We start from the raw sequence: 21,353 nt of genomic DNA on the forward strand, positions 1-21,353 counted from the left end.
TGTGGGGGAAAGTTAGAGGGGAGGAGCGAGCTGGGCACAGACAGGGGGGCAAAATGTCGGAGAGGAAGGTTTTGAATGTGAGTGAGGGGCAGCCGGCGGCCCGGCCTGGAGACGGGGAGCCCCGGGTGAACCTGTAGTGGGGGAGGGGAGAAGGTGTGGCCCGGGGGTGTCCCAGAGTGGGGGAGAAGTGAGAGGGAGCTTGAGGGGCCGGTAGTGGGGGAGGGGAGAAGGGGAGACCCGGAGGGCCCGTAACTGGGGAGGCCCGGGAAGCCCATCGTGGGGGAGGGGAGAGGGGGAAATTCGGGGGAGCCACAGTGGGGAGGGAGCAGCTACGTCTGTGCTTCTGAGATGCCTGATAAGCTTTGTGTGTGGGAGGCAATGGGTGGGCTCCTGATGTGATCGCAGGTGCAGGCTCTGATTCTCTGTGAGTCCCAACGTGTGAGAGCAAAGGGTAATACCCTTTCCCCGCTATTTTACGCTATTTTATACCCCACAGACTCTGCTGATGTCTTTGTGCTCTGTTCTTGTAGAAATACTACCCGCCCGACTTCGATCCATCTAAAATCCCAAAGCTCAAGCTCCCAAAGGACCGTCAGTATGTTGTGCGGTTGATGGCACCATTCAACATGAGGTGAGAGGGATATGGTACTGGCAGTAAATGCCCTGGAGAACCTGCTGAAACGGTGTTCAGTCGTAAGAGTTTGGCAGGTTTCGTATGATACCCCTGCTCTGCGTTCTTGCTGTGTTTCCATCCAGCTGACCATATATTTAGAGGGAGGGTGAATCCAGCTACTTGCAGAATGTACTGACTGGATTTTGTTGATACGGAACGCTGTGAGTCTTGCTTGCTTTCCTTTGAGCAAGTTACCATGTGCATCAGAATATATACAACTGACTTAACTCTTTTGGGGGTAGGTTGATCATGTATAGCTGTAAACTGAATAGCAGAATCTCTCCGAGAATGGCATAATCTAAACACTCCCAAACTGTTATATGATGCTTAAATATTACGCCTGGTGAAGTGGGCTTTAATCCACAAAAGCTTATAACCAAATTAATTTGTTAGTTTTTCAGGTGCCACAGGACTCCTTGTTGTGTTTTTCTCTAGTTTTTGTTTATGCATTGTGGACCTAATTCACTTCCCCTTTTGCTTCTTGTAGGTGCAAGACATGTGGTGAGTACATCTATAAAGGCAAGAAGTTTAACGCTCGGAAGGAGACTGTTCAGAATGAAGTGTACTTGGGGCTTCCCATCTTTCGCTTCTACATCAAGTGCACGCGCTGCCTGGCAGAAATCACTTTCAAGGTGAAAATTTGGAGTGTTCTGTCTCAGCTGGGCTCTTGTTCCTTTTTTAATAAGTTGTGAAGTATTTTATCCAGTCAGAATAAGTCACTGTTGTGCCTCACATATCTAAGTACGATAAGTGTTTCTGGGGTAGTGGTTTTTAGCCGGTGTGCTGCGAGAACTATCCCAAGTGTGCCATGACATTTTGTGAATTTGCCTCACCACTGCTCTTTGGAGAGCCACTCTGCTGGGGGAGGAGTCCCAGCAGGCATGGGGTTTGTCAGTTTCCCCTCGCACTGGCTCTTTGCAGAGGTACTGCTAGGGGAAATGCCAACCCCACAGGAGCCCCGTCATGCTGGGAGGCAGCTGAAAGGCTGCTTCCTGGCCCAGATGAGCTGGTGGGGAGCCTGCCTCCCCTGGCCCGTGAGAAGTGGGGAAGAAGGGAGCCTGATGGTGCTGGGACATTATTTAAATAGTTGTGCCTCCCCCGTCACAAGTAAAAAGTGTGTGCACCATGGAATTATTTGTCTTGTTGAAGTGTGCCCTGTTACTGAAAAGGTCGTGAACCACTGACCTAGGGCATAATCATTATTTTGACGGCTGGCGCATTGATGTGAATAAAACAAGGTTGAAGTGTTTTCTATAGCTTTCTGTGTTGCTTTAAAAGTCACGTAAGTTATTCATAGCCAGCACTGAACAGATTAAGAATGCCTAAAGCGCTAGCGGCCTGTCTCGCGCGTGTGGAACGTCCCCAATAAGTCCCTTATGTTGCTCATGTCTTCCTCAGACAGATCCTGAGAACACGGACTATACCATGGAACATGGCGCCACTCGGAATTTCCAGGCGGAGAAGCTGTTGGAGGAAGAGGAGAAGAGAGTGCAGAAGGAGAGAGAGGAGGAAGAGCTGAACAATCCCATGAAGGTATTTGAATGCACTCTTTCCTTTTCCCCAGGGGGAGTGAGCAACTTAAATATTGGGCTTAGATTAGCAGGTCTCAGGCTACTTGTCTGCTGCCCCAGTTCTTCAGCAACCCTTTGGAACTGACATAAGCAGAGATGATATCTGAGGTTTCTGCTGTCAGTGGGTTCTCTTATATCCTAGAATGAGTAAAGAGATTCGACCACAGTCTTTCACTGTGCTTGTAAAGACCTGAAAGAAAAGTGCCCTGTATTCCTGCTTCATGCCTAGTACTTATGGTAAACCTTCACACTTAGGTACCATGGCAGGATGGAATTGCCATAATAGTAATGGAAGCTACAATGCTTGAGTTGTTGATGTGGCTCATAGTGCATCAGGAGCTCTGTTTTCTCTGCTAGGTCTTGGAGAACCGAACGAAGGACTCCAAGCTAGAGATGGAGGTTCTGGAGAATCTGCAAGAGCTGAAGGAGCTGAACCAGCGTCAGGCAAATGTGGACTTTGAATCCATGCTGAAGCAGTATAAGGAGTATGAGGAGGAGCGGAAACGAAAGGAGATGGAGGAGGATGAGGAGGAGATGAAGTGAGTCAGCTGATAGCATAGCTTTTGTTTGCATTCTGGTTGCACCTGGATGCACGAAACTTTCCAGGGTATCACCTATGGGCTGCACGGTCTTAACACTTCCTCCCCCAGAGATCTCAAGAGAGACAGTACATGTAATCTATGAGTTGTGAGATTTGTGTATGGTACAGCTGCAGTGTGAACTGGGATGTGGAGAGATCTAGGAGGGCTGGTATCTGATCTATCTAGACATACAGGTAAAGGACACGCACAAGGTATTGAAGCAGGTAGGGGAAATGTAAGTTACATGGTCCTCCGCAGAGAGGTGTTTGCCGACCAAAGATCACTGTCCCATCTAGCACCTTTGGCAAAAAGATCAAAGAAGGAGTTGGCCTCTGTGACTGAACTCGCCTCTTCCAGGGTGTAGGGCTAAAAGTACCTTTGTATCGGGGTGTGGAGTAAACTCCTAGCTGTGCCCATGCTAGTGTTCTAGAGCTAAGTGACAGACCTTTCAGCAGCACTGAACTACACCTAAAAATGGGACTTGGAGCAGTGCGCAGATCCCAGGTCTGCCACGCTATAGCAGCTAACGGACTGGGAAGGGAAGAAGGTGTTAAGTGTTTCTGCAGAAGCTGTTGGATTTTGGCCTAGGGGCTGTTGTAGCATATCAGAGCTACATCATGTGCAGGGCTCACAAAAGTAGATGGATTTCATTGAGTCAGAGTCCAAGGCCAAAAATCCATGGTGATTGTCAACTCAGACGTCCCACATACTGCCCCAGAATGGATCCCAGAGCTGATCTGTTAGAAAATCATCCAGTCTTGATTTAAATGTTACCAGTGATGGTGAATCCACCACCACCCCGACAAATAAAAATATAACACCTTTTGCAGTAAATGCTTTCATATCTGGTGGTCCTGGGACTGGGAGGTTGCCAGATATTCAAATACTCTGGATAATAGAGAGGTGCACATAGCAATGCATAACGCTAAAGAAAACAAGCCTAGATGTTAAGAAACAAACAAAAATGTATGCAGAGTACTTTACTGACCAACAACAGTCATATTATACACTGGAAACTTACACTGTATTTTTTGTGTTTATTTGCATTTACTTTCACTTTACTGTCCTTATGGAAAATGTAACTAAAATTTACTTATGGATAAAATGCTGGTTATTTGAGAGTTCTGGATAATAGACTATGTCTAAAACAGCAAAAAGTCCTGGGGCACTTTATAAACGAACAGATATTTTGGAGCGTAAGCTTTCGTGGGCAAGGACCAAGCAGGTCTTTGCCCACAAAAGCTCATGCTCCAAAACATTTATTAGTCTGTAAGGTGCCACAGGATTCCTTGTTGCTTTCGAAGATATAGACTAGCACGGCTACCTCTCTGAATAAGTCTCGTTCAACTTCCAGCCATTCAATTGTGTCCTAGTTTTTGTCTGCTAGATTGAAGAGCCATTATTGAATACCCACGTGGGTACTTCTAGACCATAGTCAAGTCATTCCGTTAACCTCCATGGGGGGGATCCCTTTGCTTTGCAGAGCTATGCTGGAACAAGCCCAGAGCAGGCGATTCCTGGAAGACTCTGACTCTGATGAGGAAGCTGCCCAAGAGCCCTCAAGATCAGTACTGAAAATGAAACCCACAGACATCTTACAGGAGGTAAATCCTGAGGTCTGGGGCTTTTCCAGCAGTGTGGGGTACAGGAGTGGGAAATTTTCCAGAGGGGGACAAATTAAAACCCAGCAAACCATGTTGTATGTGAAATCCCTTGTTTGCCAACTTGGAGGCACAACCGCCTCTTTGGTGTGCAGAGGGTAGGACACAGTGCTCTTTGTGTATGGGACTGGAAGGAAGAAATAGGTAACTTTCAGCCTGTATGAACTAACAAGGGGGCTCATCTCCATGGGAGTGAGCCTACGCTCCAATTTTCATGCCTGGTGCTTCTTAGTGTTCAGCCCAGTGCTGCTGGCTTTGCTCTCTGTTCTCAGCTCGTGCCGGGAAGGATCAGTATGGTGGGATCATTGTATCGGTGTGACTGAAGTTAGTACAAGTTGAGCAGTAGTGGAAGATGCCAGCTGAACAGTCCTGAAGCCCCAGGTTCATCCAGAGCAGGGCTCATGAGCTACCTAGCATGATCCAAGCCTGTTGTTCTGATGGCTGCCCTGGGGCAGAAGGAGCTCACTCCTTGGTGTAAATCACCACAGAGAGTCCACCGGACAGGCCAGTTAGTACTAATTGGGGATGTCTTTTTGATGTTAATCGCGATCTGTTGGCACCTTCAGATACTGAAAGCTAATTTTTCTTCCCACCACAAGTGTGGTAAACCCAGTGGTTAGGCAAGCAGCCAACACTCGAGCCCACGGAAGCTGGAGACTTAAAAGTCCTGTGGCACGCATCTGGCTCGCCCCCTTGCCATTGCAACTATGGCAGCTTAGCGGTGGCAATTCCAGACTAGCTGGGGATGCACCAAGCACTGGGGCATCAGCCCTCAAGGAGGCTTTTCCACAGCCCCTTCTTGATCTCCATGAGAGCGACCTCTGCCTGGCATTCAGCCTGAGTCTTTCTGTGCTGATTTTGTTCCTGTACACCTGACAAATGTTCTGTCCCAACCTAGCCAAACCCTTTCTTTGCTCCTTTAGATGCCCAGGTAAGGGCTTTCTCCTCGCTGCTCTGGGACATGATTCCTCTGCATATGTAGCTCCAGTCCACCCTTGCTGCTGTTGCGGCATTTTGCATAGCCTCTCTGTTTCCGCCAGCTGCCGGAAGACAGAACACTAATGTCTGTGCTCCTTTCTGTAGGACGCTGAGCCCCAGAGGAAGAAGCTAAAGCCTGAGAGCTGGGAGAAGAGCGTGGGCAAATTGAACAGCAAGTGCCAGCTGGCCGGCCTGGTCACTGTGAAGAAACAGACCCCAGGCTGCACCGCAGCTAACGGCGAAGGGAAGCAAAATACACTGCAAAGCTCAGGTAACTTCAGTGCAGCCTCACCTGCACTGCTATCCAGGATCTGATTAGCCACTTAACTCCAGGTCACCAGGGTGGTGACATCAGACAGCTTAATCACACGTCTGTGTGTTGTCTTCAATCACGTGTCTCACGTGAGTAATTCACGACCCAATAGAGCTTTCTGCCAGAATGGCATCGGGTCTGGTGTTGGATTTCCAGTAAGGCCAATGCCCAGCGTGTGAGAGGAAGCAATCTGCTCTCTCCTGCCTCCCTTATAGCGCATTGTTGGGGGGTATTAACATTCCTTCATAGCTACTCTGGCAAAGCTCCGGTGCCCTGAAGCATGAAAGCTGATTGCCAGTATTTCAGCTTCTGTGTTCGCATTTTGGTGCTCATGGAAGAGTGGCAGTGTGGTCTGTACAAGTACCAGAGTAAAATGCAGTTATTGTTCATAACATCACTCCTCTGTTAGTTCGTTGCTTTGTTCTCTTGGACAGTGGCTGTATTCTATCACAGAGCTGGCTGCATTTTGATGGTGGGCAAAACGATCCTGGCCCCGCATGTAGGTAGTTAATCTTTTTGAATGACAGGAGCTGTATAAGATTACATTGGCTGCCAAGCTAAACCTGGCACCTTATGAATGGCCCAGTTAAATGTTTTCCTTATGAGATCCGTGCACCAGTCCCTCCGCGCCCCCTTGTCCGTCTTGAGAGCTTGAAGCGACAGGACGGTTCTGCGTACTAGAGGCCGTGTCACAGAAGTATCTGCCTTAGACTGAGATTTGACTAACCTCACCTCCTTCAGTGCTCATGCACTGGAGTATCTCACCCATTTCCATTCTCTTACTGCACCACAAGGGGGCAGGACGGGAGCCTCAGTAGAAACGCAACTGACTCTTCTCCCAGCAGCGTAAAAACCCTTTCGTCCTCATTGAGATTCAAACACGGTGCTGAGAAAACAGGTTTGCTGGGGTCCTGATGCTTGGTGTTGCTGTGGATGCTCCAGTCAGGGCAGGGCAAGGGAATGGCATAGCCTGGGCCAGGCAGGGTGATAGAAGCCCATCCGTGCAGCAGCAGGAGTGCTGTGACTCCTGATTTCACCAGTCGTCTGTGTGCAGCTCTTTGTGCAGTGGGCGTGAGGTGTAAATAATTGAACCTGCTCTGTTTGGCTCCTAGATGCTGGATGTCGGAGCTCCTCATTACCTGCTGTGACCCAGTCCCAAGCAGCAGCCCAGGGCTCTTCCCTCAGCCTGCTGGGGGCATATTCTGACAGCGAAGACAGTACCAGTGATTGAGTCTGTAGGTCTCTGCTAAGAGCTCTCGCTCTGCTTCCCTACCCAGCTGAAGTAGAGCAAGGCCAGGGGTTGGCAGTGGGGTGCAGTGCAGGCACTTTTCATCCCACCACCAGGCAGCTACTGTCCTAACAAGCAAATGCTGCCCTAGAGCTGACGTCCTGGGGCGTAGAAGAGCCCTGGGAGCTTCCCAGGCAGTTTGTACATGTGACCAGCCATGTGTAATCGGAGCTGCTCTCCCTTCCTGGAAAGACCAAAGACACCATCATGTGGCAGCGTTCCTTCAAACTGGGGTACAGCAGTACCACTTCCAATGCAATCTGATTGCCTCCAGGAATCCCTTCTGATTACATGTCCATCAATCCAGGCTCCTGTCAGCTTGTCACCAGCGACGGTGGCACCAGCAAACCAGAGCCACCCGGGGAAGAATCTCGATTAGATCAGACAAGCTTCCTCTTTTCAGCCACGTTTCCAGCATCTCTGGAGCTGGGTTCCTGACCCTGTATTTGGGAAATCGGGGAATGAAAAGTGGCTGCCCAGCTGCATAGCTGGAGCAGTGCCCCTAAGCATGTCAGAAGGCCCTGGGAGCAGCAGGTCACCAACAGTAGCTGGAATCCGTCGTGCTGTGTTTATCGAAAGCCTTGTCATCAGCAGTTAAGTGGACTGTAATGAAGCGTGTGGCGAGGGAGATGCTGGAATGGAGAACCACACAACAGTTTCTTGGCGTTCATCTCCAGACTCCTCTGTCTGCTCTTACCCTATCTGTAATCTTGGCTTGGGGCCATGGTTTAATGTGTAAGGTTTTTTTGCTGGCCTCTTGCGTTCTCCCCAGCATTGCTACGTTTGGCCTGTGTGTCCTGATATAAGCTAGTGCCTGGTATTTCCCACAAGGATCATTCTATTTTTACACAGCTGTTTAACTTAGATGTAATAAAGGATTCTGAAGCGCATTTTTCCCTTCTTCATAAAGCAGTCTCCAGTGGGAATGTAAAATCCCATTTAATTAGTTAACCAGTTATACATTAAGGTTAGCTGATTAAAGGATGGGGGGCAGCTGAGCTGTAACACCCCCTGCCTGCAGCGCTCCTGGGACCACCATGGGTCAGGTCTGCTTTGGCCGGGCTGGAGAGCCAATGCCTGCAGCATACCCTGGACCAGGGCTGCTCAAGCGAGGCTGGAGAGCCCCTGCCTGTAGCACTCCCGGTCTCCCCAGGGCTGAGGGCTGCTCTGGCCACAGTAGAATGCCCTGCTGCCCGCAGTGGGTCCTATGGGGCTGGAGTAGCTCCCTGCCCACAGCTGCTGGGGGCGAGGGGTCTGCTCCAGCTCCCACTGTTTAACCATGACCAGCAAGCCTCAGCCATTCATGGTGAGGCTTACTGATTAACGTTAACATCCCTAGTCTCCAGATGGTATTGCCTAATAGCGAGTGCCGGAGATTGGGCGTCAAGACTTCTGGGTTCTCTTGCTGCTTCGGTATGTGACCTTAATGGAGAAGCAGAGAGTCACTAAACCTGCAGGAAGGTCTGCAGGAAGGTGGTGTGGGTGGAGTAATTCACAGGCTCGCTGGAGTCTGGGGATGGAAACGATTTTCCTGTCCTGGAATACTCAGGATGTGGCTGAGTGTCCTTCGGTGGCTGTTTCCCCACGTCCCCCCTCCCCCCCAGTTCTGTAACCCTGAGTTCTCACAACCCATACTGTGCTTCTGGCTTTGAGCACCCTTGGGGGGTTCTAAACCTCTCCCCTCTTCCCCCTTTCTGTCTCCTTAGGGCCATCTAGCTGGAGTGTGTCAGAGAAGAAAGAGGAGGTTGAACAACTTGCTGATACTCAGGCAATAACCCCTTTGTCTCAAGTAATTTCCTGACTTTGGCCTTAGGGCCCCCCACTCCCCCATCCATCAGAGCAGCTTTTTCCCAGACACTCAGGAACAGGCAGTGGTGAGAGTGGTTGCGGGGGCCAGAGGCAGCTGGGAGTATCCCCTCTTGCTGTGGAGGCAGAGGGAAGCTGCTTAGCTGTAGCTTTATTGAAGCCAACCCCAGCACAGAGGCCTAGGAGCATGCAAGCATGAATCTGCCAGAAGCTTTGATTTAGGGGTCTGCAAAGCCGGAGGCAGCCCACGCTACAGCTGCAAGCCCTGCTCATGGGGATGGTCACAGCAGAGCTCTGTCTGATCCCTGGCAGGCGTAAGGCGGGCGAGCTGTGCGCTGGAGCAGTTCTTGGAACTCCTGCCAGGCTTACGAAGGTCAAAGCAACAGCTGCAGGGAGAAGAATCCAACCCAGTGCTGTCACCTAGTGCGGCTGCCTCGTCTTGCGCTCATCTGCCTCCTTTCTGGGAGTGGGGGCTGGCACGGGAGAGGGGCCTGCCTCCGGAAAACCAGGGCTTCTTTGGACCCGGCTGCTCCCATTGTGTTGCCCAGGTCTGAATCGCAGCGAGGAGATACTGACTCCTCTGAGAGACCTTAATGGGTTTCAGAACTCTAATAATTAGATTAAGCTAAAAAGGATGAGGAAATGCCCAGGACTGGGTGAAGGAGGGGGCTGAGGGAGTTGCCGACAGCCTTGTTGGCTTATCTCTACCATGCTGAGGCCAGTCGGCATCTGCCAGACCTACTGGCTCCATCCATGTAGGAGCCCTTCACTGGCAGCAATCACTGGAATTACTGTCTCTTTGGAATCCCATTTCCCTTGGGCCTCGGTCTCGTTTCTCTTTTGTGATGCCAGCAGGCAGGACTCGGTGCTCTCCCCCGCAGGAGGCAGGTTATGGCTTTGCCACTGTGGGAGGACCACTGGGGCCATTGGCAAGGACGACTTGTCAGCATTTCTGCGATCAGGCTCCCTCGGGGCAGCTGGTGAGAACAGCTGGGATGTTGTGCACACGTGGCAACAGCTGCTGGGTGACTCCAGAAAGATAATGAAGTCTGGAGTAACCTCTTGTTTCCCATGTGCCAAGCTCCCCCCCTGCCCATGTTAGCCTTTGTAACTCACTTTTAATTGTATCACAATAGCACCGGCAGGCCCCTAGCAAAATCAGAGTCCTGTTGTGCTAGGTGCTGTACGTACTTCTGCAGAGGGGCTGTCTCTGCCCCAGAGAGTGCGGGGGGAATGGCAGCTAATGCCTCTTTCACAGGTCAGGGAGCAACCCTGGGCTCAAGTAACTGTCTTCTGAGGCAGTCCGCCTCAAAGATGGAGCATGAACCCAGTTCTTGCGAGTCCCAAGGTGATGCCTTTTTCCTTCGGCTTCTAGGGCAGCCTATAGCAGTGGTTCTCTGCCAGGGGTCTGTGTGCCTTTGGGGCGTTCACAGAGGTCTTCCAGGGGGACACACCAACTCATCTACATATTTGTCTAGTTTTACAACAGGCTGCATAAAAAGCACTAGCGAAACCAGTGCGAACTAAAACGTCACATGATGACTTGTTTAGACTGTTCTGTATCATACCCTGCAATGTAAATACCGTATTTGTATTCCTCTTGATTTGTAACTGTGTAGTAGAAATGAGAAGCCGTTTTCCAGGGAGACCGCGCTGTGACATCTCTGGGTTGTTAGGTCTGATTTTGTGAGCGAGTTGTTAAGTCTGGGGGGGCCTTGGGGCACACAAGACAAATCAGACTCCGGAAAGGGGCACAGGAGCCGGGAAAGGTTGAGACCCACTGACCTGGAGCTCCAGGTGGCTGCTTGGCGTTGGGAGGTCTCAGTTCATTGCATGTAAACAGAAGTGCCTGCTAGCCCCATTGTCAATGGGGGGCTTCTGAGCCCTCCCTTCCTATGAGCTGTCCTGCCTGCTATGGAGCTTTGTCTTTAGAGACTCTCCCATGTGTCTTCACCACTCCTTCTCCATGGGGGGCCTCCACTCTGCCATGGCCACTGACGTACCTACTCCCTCATTTGAACCCATGCTGCGAGGGGCTTTCCATTCTACCGCCCGGTGCGTGGCATCTGTCTCTGTATCATTGCATCCCCACTCGTTCCGTTCTTCACCACCCTGTCCTCCTCGATCCTTAGCATCCTCTTCAGGCAGCGCTTGTCAAACTTTTATCGGAGATGGCTTCCGTCAGGCTCGCGTTTCCCTGGGTCTCCCGGCTGCGTAGCACCGGCTCGTAGCGCAAGCCTCCCATTTGCAGCTGCGGTAGCTGCCTCCTTTCTGTTCAGCCATCAGACTCACGTCATGGGAAATGGGAGGGGGATTAGCTGAAACCTGACATGACTATGGATCGGTCCGAATCCCTGCTATTTTCCCATTCGGTGAGAGGGAGAACAGTGATGACAACAGTAGGGCTTATGGTTTGTGATAAAGTACAGGCCTGGAACCAGGGGGGTTCTAGCCCAGGCTGTGCTGCTGACTGCAGATAAACCACTTGCCTTTCTTGTGCCTTGGTTTCCTTGTTTGTGTAAAGGTGACGCTGACCTGCCAGGATGAGCAGGGTGACCCTTGGTCAAACGTGTCTTCATGGAGTATGTTGAGAACATTGGCTGGCAGGAGCTAGAGAAAATCAAAGCAGTATGAAGGGCCTGGAAACACCAGTGAAAGTGTAACAAGCGTTTATTGTAATGACTTGGAGACCCAAGGCAAGTTCTTTTTGGCCATCCCCAAATGGACAAATCAGTGGCCGGCAGGAGCCTTGTAGACCTCCAAGGAGCTGGGCCTTTGCATTGTTCTGCCCCATGCCACAGTGGTATGAACTGCTGCGACGTTCTTTCACTGCCCCAGCTGGCCCCTGCTGCATGAGACCATGGTGCTGTTTGAACCAAGACCACATCAACACAAGCGAGGTTCCTTAGGTTTGCCCCAGCAGGCTCCATGCATGCAATGCAGAGCGCTCCTCCATTCGCAGCCCTCAAATGTGCAGTGTGGACAAGCCCTCAGACTGGCAGTTTAGGGCTTATCCCGCAAAATTGTCCTATAGGTTGCCTGATACCTCCCGGTCACGGAGCCGCTGGAGTGGTGCTGAACAGAGTGGGAGGGTGGGCCTGAGCAGGCTAGATTTACAGTGTCTGGGCAAGGAGTACGAGACAAGGAGATCCAATATCGCCAAGTATCTTTATCGCACATCCGGAGAGAGTGATGGACAAGATCAAGGAAGAGGTAGAAGGGATGTCTGTGCACGGGAAAAGAATGAATAAGGTTTCAGGTTAATTAACAAGGTTTAAGGTTAACAAGGTTTGAGGTTTACCGATGATTTAGTTCTCATTGAGGAAGATGAGGAGAAGCTAGTGAAAATGGTGCGGGTGTTAAATGAAGAAGGGAAGCGGTACGGACTGATTAGAAACATCGATAAAACAAATCAATGGTATTTGGAGGTAAGGAAATAGGAAGGAAGATCAGTGTAGATGGGATTGAACAAGACAACGTAGAGAAGTTCACCTAGCTGGGAGCAACGTAACGTACGATCTAGCCTGTAAGAAGGAAATAGTGACTAGAACAGCGAAAGCGAGAGCGAGTTTGAAGGCGATGGATAAGATCTGGAAAAGCAAAGCGATTAGCTTAGGAACGAAGCTGGGCGTCTTGAAAACGTGCGTGTTCAGCAGCATATTGTACGGGTGTGAGACACGGGCGTTAACGAAAGATTCGAAGAGAAGAGTATTGGCATTTGAAAGGAGTTGTTCTAGAAAGATTCTGAGAACAGGAGGGATGCAGAAGCTCACCAGTGAGGCATTATATAGGAAGATACAGCCAAAAGGGAACCTGCTGCAGAAGGTTATAAAATGGAAGCTACAACTATTTGGGCATATTTGCAGAATGAACGACGAAGGAAAAATCAAGGCCCTGGTATCTGGCATAATGGACGGTTCGAACAGGAGAGGCAGGCCCCACAGAGAATGGGTAGATGATATAGTAGATTGGTGCAGAGCTAGTCTACGGAGACTAAGGCACTCCACACCGGACAGGGAAAGCTGGAAGGCATCAGACACTGAGGGGTGCTGAGCTCATGGTTATTGACGATGATGAAGGTAAGGAGAGGGTAAATGATTGAGTCCAGCCCTCCAGTGCAGCCTTGTTACCACGGGCCTCTGGCTGGTAGTGTGGAGGATGGCCCTTTAACAGCGTTTCAGAAGATCATTGGCCCATGGCGCTTAATGTGTTAGTTAGGGGTTCACCCTTGGGGCTGTGCGCATCTCGTAGTGCTGGGAGGGACCTTGAGAGGCCATTGAGTCCCATTCCTGCGCTCACAGCGGGATCTACCACTGTCCCTGATGGGTTTTTTTTTTAATCTAACCTGCCCCAGCCCCTCAGAAGGCCCCCTCCCCCCCAGCATTGAGCTCACAACCCTGGGTTTACAAGGCCAGTGCGCTAACCACCGAGCTATCCCCCTCCCCCCACTGCTCAAGCTGGCCTCAAATCTAAGCAGTGAAATGTGCCGCTCACCCCGCACAGGAACAGCCGCAGAGGAACACAAACCGGGCCCCAGGGGTGACTGTCCAAGCAGGACGTGCAAGAGTTCAGCTCAGCGGTACCGTAACTGGATCTGAAAAGGAGGGTCAAAGCCGGCTGTGTCCCCTCCACTCCCAGCCCCTCTACCTGCCCAGCTGCCATCCACTGCAACAGGAAGTGGACGTGCAGCAGGATCAGTGTCCCCACTGTTATTCCCATCTCCACCTACGCTCACAAAGAGCGGCTGACTCCGCCGAGCCGGTGTGCATTCTGGTGGCACCTCTCTTTACCCCCTGCCTACCCCCCAGCCCCCGAGGCGCTTTTCATTACTGCTGTGCCTGGCACAGTCTTGCTCCATCTTATTACCTTCCCAGCCCTGCTCAGCCTCCACCGGGCGAGCAGCTCCCCATGGCGTAGCCTGCCGTGTGATAGACCCATATGGAGGCTTTTGATTTTGCCAGCGCAATCGCATTACTCCCTGTTAAAAATGGCCGGGCCGGGGTAATAAATTGGATGTGTCAGAGCTGTTTGCTTCTTCATCTCCTTTCATTACCCACAGCAGCAATTGATCTCTTCTGTCGCCGTCCTCCAGCTGTGCCGGGGGGAAGCAAACGGGAATTGCCGATGCCGATGATGCCTTTAGGGGGCGGGGGGTTGGCAGGGGCACAGCTGGGTCTGTTTGGGGGGCAGACGGGGAACGGTCCCACTCTTCTACCCCACCCCCGGGGGGACATTTGCACAGCATTCGAGCAGCCCGAGAGAAGTGAAAGATCCCCATGAGGCTCTGTCTGATCGAGCCCTCAGCTGCCACCGCAGCTGGGTTGCTCCCCTGAGTGCCAGCTTAGAATGACTCAATTGATGCAGCATCCGCTGGGTCCTTGGCGAGACCGTTCCACCAGCTCCATTTCCCTCTCCGTCCTTCAGCAGCGGTGGGGCGTTTCGGGTAACGCAGGCAGGGGCAGAAGTTATTGTGGGGAGGTTAGTTCCAGGCTGGACTCACTCCACATCCTGTCTGGTATCCGAGCCAAGGCACAGCACGCACATCCCGCCGGGAGCGCACTTCTCTTTCTTTGCCAAGGACACCCAGGCAGAGGTGGACTGAGGCACCAGTTGATTGTTCCCCACTTGGGCCCACATAGGAGGCGCATGTAAGTGAATTTCCAGACGCTGGTCCAGCTTTGCAGCCTCATGGCCTTGCCAGCTTCCAAGTTTCAAAGCCCAGTGCTCCCGCAGTCCAGCGGCTTTCAGGTACATCCGCACTGCAGTCATGGGGCGTGTCCTGCTTGTGCAGATGTACCTAAGCTAGCCCGAATCGAGCTCACTTGGGTGCTGGGTAGCACAGCTGCAGTGTGACCCTACGACAGCCGTGCCCAAGAGACATTCAAGGATCGTCACACTTGTGGCTTCTGTCCTCCCCTGTTCACCACAGCACCCTCTCCACCCGCTCTAACCGAATGCCCCCCCCATCACCCAGTGCCAGGCGCCCACAGCCCCCCCTCAAAATAAATGCCCTCTCCCTCCCCCAGAGACAGGTTCCCCGAGCCCCCCCCACAACTGAATGCCTTTCCCTCCTACAGAGACAGGTACCCCCAGCACCCCTTGGCACTAATGGAACACCCTTCCCTTCGCTCAGAGCCAGGCGCACCTCCTCCCCACGCAAACTTAATGCTGGTGATTCACCACAGCTGCAGCCAGAGCCGCACTGCAGCTGGGGCTGAGCCGGAGCCGCACTGCAGCCGGGGCCGAGCTGGAGCCGGAGCCGGAGCCGCACTGCAGCCGGGGCCAAGCTGGAGCCGGAGCCGGAGCCGCACTGCAGCCGGGGCCGAGCTGGAGCCGGAGCCGCACTGCAGCCGGGGCTGAGCTGGAGCCAGAGCCCCACCAGGGCCAGAGCCACCGCTGCGGCCATGCACTTGCCCACCAAGCACTGGTGCACGTGTGTGATGCAGGAAGAGGGCGCTCCATGCGTGTGGCTCTGAGGAGCCACATCGAAAGGCTTTGAGAGTCGCATGTGGCTCCGGAGCCGGATTCGCCACACTGCAGTGTCCTGTTCACCACATGCAGCGAGTGGTGAATGTATTGGACACTGTGGCTGTACAAGGCCACCTGGATCCCTGGTTAGTTACCAACAGAGAGGGTATGTCCGCACAGTGACGGTATTTTGGAATAGCTTCATTCCAAGATAAATGAGTCTGGAATAATGAATCTGCACTACAGGAAAGCCTCTAAATAAGCAAATCTGATTCCAAAATAGTGTGTCCACACACGATAGAGCCTGCAACAGACCCCTGACTTCCACAGGGCTGGCATTCTTGCAACCCTCAAGTAAGTAAAATTTCAGGCAACTCCACAGAGCCAGAAAACTGACCAGGGCTGCAGCCCTGGTCACTTTCCTGGGTCCAGCAAATGGAGGGGAGCTGAGAACCAGGTGGCATCCTGGTTGCCTGCCACCCTCAACTTGCAGAGCCAGGAAACTGACCCGGGGCAGCTGCTCCGGGTCAATTTCCCCACTGCAGTCAATGGTGGCAGCTGAGAGCCTGACTCTCAGCTCTCGCCACTTACAGGAGCAGCTGCCACCCCTGACAGGAGCAGGAAACTGCTCCTGTCGGGCTGGGAGTCAGGCTGCAGCTGGGCATCTTGGCCGCTGCCACTGACAGGAGCAAGAAAAAAGACCAGCGCTGGTCAGTTTCCCTGCCATTCAGTGGCGTTAACCCAAGATACATGCAAATTGAGCCATTAGCTGCACTATGGCTCACTTCAAAATAGACCTGATTCCCTGTCCCCACAGCTCCTATTTCAAAATAGGCGCTACTCCTCGTACAATAAGATTTACCAATTTCAAAACAAGCTGTCCACTATTTTGAAATTATTGTGAAATAATCAAACGCAGTTGCAGTGTGTAAACGGTCAGTCATTTCAGACGAGCGGCCGTCATTTCAAAATAACTTTGCTGTGTAGATACACCAGTACAACCCTGCCTGGATACAAAATTGTACCTGCATCTGCAAAAGCGAGCAGCGGATGGCTGCGCTGACATCCACAGAGGCTGCTACCTGTGGACATAAAGCAGATAGATAGATGTCAGTGGTTTTGCTGGGCTCTATTAACAGAGCTGAAGCACACGGCATACCCTGAGGCTTCAGCTGTGCCAATAGTAGCTTTGCCTTCCTGCACTGCAGAGGGGTTTGCAGTGGTTGGCGGACTACCAGTCACTGATCAGGGCAAATCTTCAGCAAGGATGTGACTTGAATTTCGGCTCCATGTTAACTCCAGAAGCCTCTTTGGAGGTCCTGATCCTTCCAGCTGATGAGCACCTCTCAGCACCTTCTGCTTCCATCTCTAAGTCCACAGCTAAAATTCCACCCTTGGTTCTATGGGCCTGATGCAAAGCTGCCTGAACTCAATGGCTGTCTATTGACTTGCCCAGAGTTGGAATCAGGCCCTGTAGTCCTAGCTGAAGGCACCCAGCCCTAATTAATGAGCAGGATTTCACTAATTAACCCTCATTAAAAACTGCAACAGGGACCTACTTCAGCATGCATTAAAAAACCCCGGGATTATTTTGGGTGCGTGCGCTCGCCAGGGGAGATGAGACAGAGAAATGTTAACCGCCTGCATTTAACGAAACAAAGATAAAAGGTTAAATCACATTTTTCCCTCTTGATTCTTCTGTTCCTGGAACAATTAACATTCCTGGCACATGAATTATAATTAGCAGCCTCTTCAAACATTAATCCTTCAGATACCGGGTATTTATATAGGGTTCTGGTATTTATATTTGATGAGATCTGTCAACAACTGTTCTGCTAGACAGCATTTTTTTTCAGCCAAGCACATTAACCGGGACAATTAGCCAGCTCATATGCTTATTCCCTTTGGAAACACATTTAGGCTACTTCTCAATTGCTGATTGGGGAGAGTGGGGGGGGGGAGTGGGGGAGGTCTTTGTTCTGAAACAGAGGAATAGATTAGTGTCCCAGGAGGTGGCAAAGAACAGTACCGTTTTTATGAATACTAAGTACAAAAAGATACAATGAGGTCAGGATGACAACTTATCAAAGGCAGAACCTTCAAAGTGAAGGAGAATAGAGTTCAGGGCCTGGGTTGAAAGGCCACAGTCTCTGCCTTAAAGGAAAAATAATGAGACCAGGCCCTTTTTGGCTGCTTGATGACGACAGAGGATTTGAAAGATTTAATTTTCTTCTCCAAAAGAATATTTGTGGGAGTTTTAACCTTAGACATCAGAAAGATTAAATCTGGTCTTTCCTGGGTATCACCTTGTAGGACAAGAGAATGGAAGAGAAAGGTCTTGCCCTTTTGTTTAAGTGGGGAAGAATCTTTAAAGATAGCTTTTCTCCAGAGTGTTTGTCAGAGCTTTGAGTTAAATAATTGTAAACTAAAACAAGTAAGCCCAGATCTTTGAACAGACTGGTTCAGACAACCTTCCCCCAGGGGCCTGAGTTTCACTTCCTGGGTTGCTGTGTGGTGGAAGAATCCTACTAGTTTCCAGCTGTCCACAGAAACCTCCAGGAAAAACAGCAGACAAGCCCTGAATGTATGGTGTTAGGATGTCATACATCATAAAAAACAAAGCAGTCACTGACCAATAACAGCCACTGGGAATTGGGCACCTAAATATCCCTGAGAATCCAGCAGTAGGGCCCTGCTCCTGCTCTAGGTAGGTGGACCCTACAGTATGGCCTTGTCCTGAGCAGATACTTCGGGAGCATGGTGACAAGTATCAGAGAGGTCGCCGTGTTAGTCTGCAGCTTCGAGAACAACAAGAAGTCTTGTGGCACCTTATAGACTAACAGGTATTTTGGAGCCTAAGCTTTCGTGGGCAAAGGCCTGATCTGCATCTGATGAAGCGGGTCTTTGCCCACGAAAGCTTAGGCTCCAAAATACCTGTTAGTCTATAAGGTGCCACAAGACTTCTTGTTGTTCAGGAGCACTATTGCTGGAGTCATGTCTAACTGCCACACCGCACATTGAATGCTAGGAACAAGTAAGACTCCTTGTGTGCTTGCCCACTTCACCTCAAAGGACACTGGATAAGGACCCCCTCCCTCCCCAGTCCTACAAGTAGATCCCTGGCTATGCAGAAACCCGAGGTATCAGTGCCACAAGGAAGAATTTGCAGGACTTCATTCGGAACACAGCTCAGGAGGTGATATTTTAAACATCCAGTTGTCCAGCTGGCTTCAGTGTTTTCCAACCAGCTTGAAGTAAGCGCTTGTTTCTCTTCCTTGTTGTTACATTTCATAGCATACAAATAGAGAAGTGTGATGAAAACATAAAAGAGTTTGCTGGAAGGTTTCAATGTAGCTCTGCTTGGTTTTGTAGGATTCATATAATTCACAGAATGATAAAAGCAGAGAGAGACAAATCAGGCTGCTCCCGTGCTACAACTTGCCCCACCTTCTTATTCTCGGCTGGCAGGCTGGGCTGCATTCACACTTCTTTACAAAAACAATGAGAAGTCCTGTGGCACCTTATAGACTATCAGATTTTTTTGGAGCATAAGCTTTCACGGGCAAAGACCCGCTTTGCCAGATGCATCGTCTTTGCCCACGAAAGCTTATGCTCCAAAAAAATCCTCAAAAACAACAAGAAGTCTTCTGGCACCTTACAGACTCGGATGTTTTGGAGCATAAGCTTTTGTGAGAAAAGACCCACTTCATCAAAACTCTCTTAGTCTATAAGGTGCCACAGGACTTCTTGTTGCTTTTGCGGATACCGACTAACACAGCCACCTCTCTGATACTTGTCACACTTCTTTACAGAGCCTGCAGGAGCAGAACACGCCTGGGCATTTAAACTGATAGCTCTCCAAGTGTAAAACTCTTCCATCCACTGCACAGTGACCTCTGTTTGCCAGGGCTTGTAACATACAAGCACACGCATCCCACCCACTCAGCCCCCAGGATCTGCACTGAGATATTTTTGAAGTGATATGTTGTTATTCATGTGTTTTTATCACAGTAGCACCTAGAAACCCCAGCGGAGGTTATCTCTACACTGCAGCTGAATTGCATGGCGGGGACGAGATAGAGCTTGTGTAGGCAAACCCACCTTAGTTTTAATCTAGCTAGCACAGCTGAAAATAGCAGTGAAGATGTGGTGGGATGGACTTCGGCACCAGCTGTCCAACCCCAGCCATGCGCTGGGCTATATTTGGGTTTGCTTTGCTAGCCTGGGCTGACACTGGTGTCAATCTGTAGCCAGGTTAACTAGATTAAAGCTAAACAAAGCAGCAGAAATGTAGCACTTTAAAGACTAACAAAATGATTTATTTGGTGATGAGCTTTCGTGGGGCAGACCTGCTAGATTAAAGCTAATCTCAGAGGCGTAGCCATGTGAGTCTGTAGCTTCAGGACAAAAACAACAACAAGCAGTCCTGTAGCACCTTAGAATCATAGATTGCTGGGACTGGAAGGGACCTTGAGAGGTCATCGAGTCCAGCCCCCTGCCCTCATGGCAGGACCAAATATTGTTTAGACCATCCCTGATAGACACTTGTCTAACCTGTTCTTAAATATCTCCAGAGATGGAGATTCCACAACCTCCCTTGGCAATTTATTCCACTGTTTGACCACCCTGACAGTTAGGAACTTTTCCCTAATGTCCAACCTAAACCTCCCTTGCTGCAGTTTAAGCCCATTGCCTCTTGTTCTATCCTTAGAGGCCAAGAAGAACAAGTTTTCTCCCTCTTTTTTAAGACACCCTTTTAGATACCTGAAACCGCTATCATGTCCCCCCTCAATCTTCTCTTTTCCAAACTGAACAAGCCCAATTCTTTCAGCCTTTCTTCATAGGTCATGTTCTCTAGACACCTTACAAACCAACCGTGTTATTTATTAGGTCGGGGTGAGCAAACTTGTTACATCAGGCCCCACTTTTCATACCTGCAATTAGCAAGGCCCCCAACCTGTGCAACGTAACCCAGACCGATGGACACTTCCATTACGGTCACATGAAAAAGAAAAAAAAACCTTTCGGCCCGTGTAAGAAAATAAGTGTGAAAAGTAAAAAGGTTATTGGCTGGGGTGGACATGTGAATACACGTGTATAAAAACATGTTTAATGAGATGAATGAGCAGAGATGCAGCAGCCTAGCCTGCTGTGTTCCCCTTCCAAAATTTCACACCCCCCCGGGAAGGTCTGCGTCCCACTTTGCTCACTTCTGCATTAGGTCATGAGCTTTTGTGGGTCTGGCCCCCTTCTTCACAATCTGGAGCGGAATCTGAAGAAGTGGGCCTGACCCACAAAAGCTCATGACCTAGGAAATAAAATTGTTGGTCTTTAAGGTGCTGCAGGACCCCTCGTGTTTTCGGCTGACGCTGGCTCGGGTAGGTCTGTGTGCTACACCTTCCACTGCGACCTGGGCCGGCTTTGAGTTCCTGGCCTCATGGAGCTCCAGGCTGTGCTTTTCCCTCCCAGTCTAGCCAGCAGCAGGAGAGATGACTTGCCCAAGGGCACTCAGCAGGTCACTGGCAGAGGTGAGGTTGGGACCTGCTGCTGCCAGCTGGGCCCCCCCCCGCCTCCGCCACCCCCTGCTGCTGTACCTAGCGCTGATACAGCCTCCAGCGAGAAAACGTGAAGTGACCCCCCGGGTGACACTTGGCTGGCGGAGTATTTCATCCCCCCTCCCTCCACCAGCCCTGGCAACAGTCAGAGCGCCAGCTGCGCCTCCCCCCACGACAACCAGCCGCCACTACCGCAGACCGAGCACCCCCCTCTAATCTGTCCATCCAGCTGCATTGTCGTGTTTGTTTTCTCTCCCTCCTATCGGCTCGATTTCTCTCTCCACCCCCCGCAGCTGCCTCGCCTTAAATCTCGCCCCCCCGATCCCTGTGCTTTATTTACAGCCGCCCTCCACTCGGGCGAGCCCGTTTGCAATTTCACACCTCAGGCTGGGCTGGGCGCAGCCGGGGGAAAAAAATCCGGGGGTGGGGGGGGAAGAGATTTAACCTCCTGTCCAGCCA

At 50.9% G+C, this 21,353-nt stretch overlaps 1 protein-coding gene across 1 annotated transcript; it reads left to right on the top strand.

The window, feature by feature from the left end:
- Window positions 1-20: 20 nt before the first annotated feature.
- YJU2 (YJU2 splicing factor homolog) lies at window positions 21-7,949 on the top strand. The gene is made up of 8 exons (XM_074978336.1): window positions 21-77; window positions 531-631; window positions 1,161-1,305; window positions 2,072-2,206; window positions 2,602-2,783; window positions 4,309-4,429; window positions 5,570-5,735; window positions 6,890-7,949. Exons 1-8 carry the CDS (start codon window positions 54-56, stop codon window positions 7,006-7,008), a joined length of 993 nt encoding a protein of 330 aa, XP_074834437.1. The 5' UTR covers window positions 21-53; the 3' UTR covers window positions 7,009-7,949.
- The last annotated feature ends 13,404 nt before the right edge of the window (window positions 7,950-21,353 follow it).

The sequence above is a fragment of the Carettochelys insculpta genome, chromosome 27 (assembly GCF_033958435.1).
Source record: "Carettochelys insculpta isolate YL-2023 chromosome 27, ASM3395843v1, whole genome shotgun sequence".
NCBI lineage: Eukaryota > Metazoa > Chordata > Testudines > Carettochelyidae > Carettochelys > Carettochelys insculpta.